This window comes from Anser anser, assembly GCF_964211835.1.
Source record: "Anser anser genome assembly, contig: HAP1_SCAFFOLD_95, whole genome shotgun sequence".
Classification (NCBI taxonomy): domain Eukaryota; kingdom Metazoa; phylum Chordata; class Aves; order Anseriformes; family Anatidae; genus Anser; species Anser anser.
In genome coordinates, this window is record NW_028153990.1 from 126,914 (window position 1) to 129,593 (window position 2,680).

At 54.8% G+C, this 2,680-nt stretch overlaps 1 protein-coding gene across 1 annotated transcript; it reads right to left on the reverse strand.

Moving 5' to 3' along the window:
- Positions 1–393: 393 nt before the first annotated feature.
- On the reverse strand, positions 394–1,326 carry LOC310891014 (olfactory receptor 14C36-like; the record flags this gene model as incomplete). The annotated part of the gene is made up of 1 exon (XM_083853320.1): positions 394–1,326. The coding sequence occupies one exon, from the start codon at positions 1,324–1,326 to the stop codon at positions 394–396; it is 933 nt and encodes a 310-aa protein (XP_083709446.1).
- Positions 1,327–2,680: the final 1,354 nt, after the last annotated feature.

Here is a 2,680-nt window from a genome sequence, read left to right on the forward strand (position 1 = left end):
TCTGCTGCTCCCTCACACACAGCCAGGCCTGTGGCTTATCTCCCTGTGGAGGAGGAGGAGGCAAAGCGCTGCTGGTGCCCGAGTAAGGGAGAAATACTCCACCTGTAGGAGGGCAGGGCTGGAGGGGAGGTGGCACAGGACAGGCACTGGCCTCTTTCTCCTATTCCCTACCCTAAGAACATTGAGACCACAGGTCAGTGTCAGTACTGCTCACAGGTGCCTGCAGCCCTGTATCCTCAGGATCCATCTTCTCTCCTTCTGTACGTAACATTATTACTTTGCTTCTCACAGTTTGGGGCCAGCATTTGTGGACCTGGTACCTGGCACTGAAAGGCTGTGTCTCACACCATGTTTTTTTGGTGAGTTTTTCCCATTGCAGCAGCAGAGCAGCAGCTAATTGTTTCTGGAAGACAACGGAAACAGCTTCTTCAGTGCATGCTTGAGCTCCTGGTTCCTCATGCTGTAGATGAGTGGGTTCAGTGCTGGAGGCACCACAGAGTACAGAACTGCCACCACAAAGTCCAGGTATAGGGAGGAGATGGAGGGGGGCTTCACGCCAGCAAACATGATAGTGGTGATAAACAGGGAGACCACAGCCAGGTGAGGGAGGCACGTGGAAAAGGCTTTGTGCAGGCCCTGCTCAGAGGGCATCCTCAGCACTGCCCTAAAGATCTGCATATAGGACACCACAATGAAAACAAAGCAACCAGCACCTAAACAAAAGCTAAATGCAATAAACCCAACTTCCCTGAGGTAGGCATCTGAGCAGGAGAGCTTGAGGATCTGTGGAACTTCACAGAAGAACTGCTCCACGGCATTGCCTTGGCAGAGGGGCAGGGAAAATGTACTGGCCGTGTGCAGGACACCATGGAGAAAGCCACTGCCCCAGGCAGCTGCTGCCATCTGGGCACAAGCTCTGCTGCCCAGGAGGGTCCCGTAGTGCAGGGGCTTGCAGATGGCAACGTAGCGGTCATAGGACATGACAGTGAGAAGAAAAAACTCTGCTGACATCAAGAAGACAAATGCAAACACCTGTGCAGCACATCCTGCATAGGAGATGGCCCTGGTGTCCCAGAAGGAATTGGTCATGGCTTTGGGGAGAGTGGTGGAGATGCAGCCCAGGTCGAGGAGGGCGAGGTTGAGGAGGAAGAAGTACATGGGGGTGTGGAGGCGGTGGTCGCAGGCTACGGCGGTGAGGATGAGGCCGTTGCCCAGGAGGGCAGCCAGGTAGATGGCCAGGAAGAGTGCGAAGTGCAGGAGCTGCAGCTCCCACGTGTCTGCGAATGCCAGCAGGAGGAACTCGCTCACAGAGCTGCTGTTGGGCATTTGCTGCCCTTCATCAGGGACACTGCCAAAGAAGAAAAAATATAGAGTGTTAGGGAAAATTGCTCTGAGCTGTAGCCATTTGATTCTTCAATGCAGCCTTCACATTGCCTTTCTTTCTAGAAGACCATTTTGTCTTTCCCTGGCTGGAGCCCTGCTCTGTGCTGGCTGAGTGTCCTGTACACAGCAAATGCCTCTGCCCAGCAGCTCCCGATGGGCCACCTCTGCTCCAGAGCAGTGGTACACAGAGGTGCCAACAGAGCCATGTACTTGGAGGAGGGTTCCAGGGAAGGGGATCCCTCTGTTGAGTGAGGGGTGTTTGGCTGTGTGACTCCATGTGAGTCTTCTCTATTCCCCACCCTGAGAGAGGAAATCAGCTCACAGACCGCCTGTGTCTGGCCGGAGAGAACAGGAAGCATCTCCTCCTGCTTCACCCTCCCTGCACAGCATTCCCTGTCAGAATCAGGCACCAGCAGCTGCCACGCTGGGCAAGGGAGAGAAGCAGGCATGGGCAGGCAGGGCGGACCCAACCCGGTGCCGAGGCTGCGGTGTCGATGAGGTAGAACCTGTCCTCACACCCCTGTGCCACCTGGCCAGCACAGGCAGCAGAGGGAAAAGAGCTCTGGAGTCTAAGAAGTGTTTGGAATATGCTCCTTGTCATATGGTAGGAATTTTGGGGTAAGACCTCTGTGGAGCCAGGAGCTGGACTCGATGATCCTTGTGGGTCCCTTCCAACTCGGGATATTCTATGATTCTGTGATTCTATGCCTTCTTCCGTGGAGGAAGGTGGAGGGGGCCTGCAGCAAATGTGCCTACTTACACAGAGATTTAGGGTTCAGACACCCCGTATTCTCAGCTCCACAGATTATACATGCCATGACAGAAGCTGTGCTGGGGAGGAGAGGAGACCAGGGGCTGCTGCAAGGAAGGCGCCTGCACTTCAGGGGATGGCAGGGAGGGAGCAGCTCCCTCTCACTACCTGCCCATGTCCCTGCTGCCTGCAGCTGTCCCTGCCAGCAGCTCTTTCTCTGTCCCCACGTCTCCTCCCGTCCATGCTCACTGACACCATCCCATCCGCTGTGTGCCCAGCTCTGCCCTGCAGACACCTCCCAGGGACATGTCCCTGTCTGCAGGTCCTAAAGAACAGCTCAGAAAAGCCCTGGTGCAGTGTGTAAGCAGAGAGAAGGGAAGGGATATTCTCAGGTTCATCACTAACCTGTTTATGTCTCAGTTCAATGCAATAGGAAGTTCCTTCACCTGTGCAATCCCTACAACTCTGTTAACACAGAGCCTGCGCAAGAATTAGAGCAGGAAAATGCAGGCAGAGACTGCAGAAAGTGCCTTCTCTTTGCAGGCA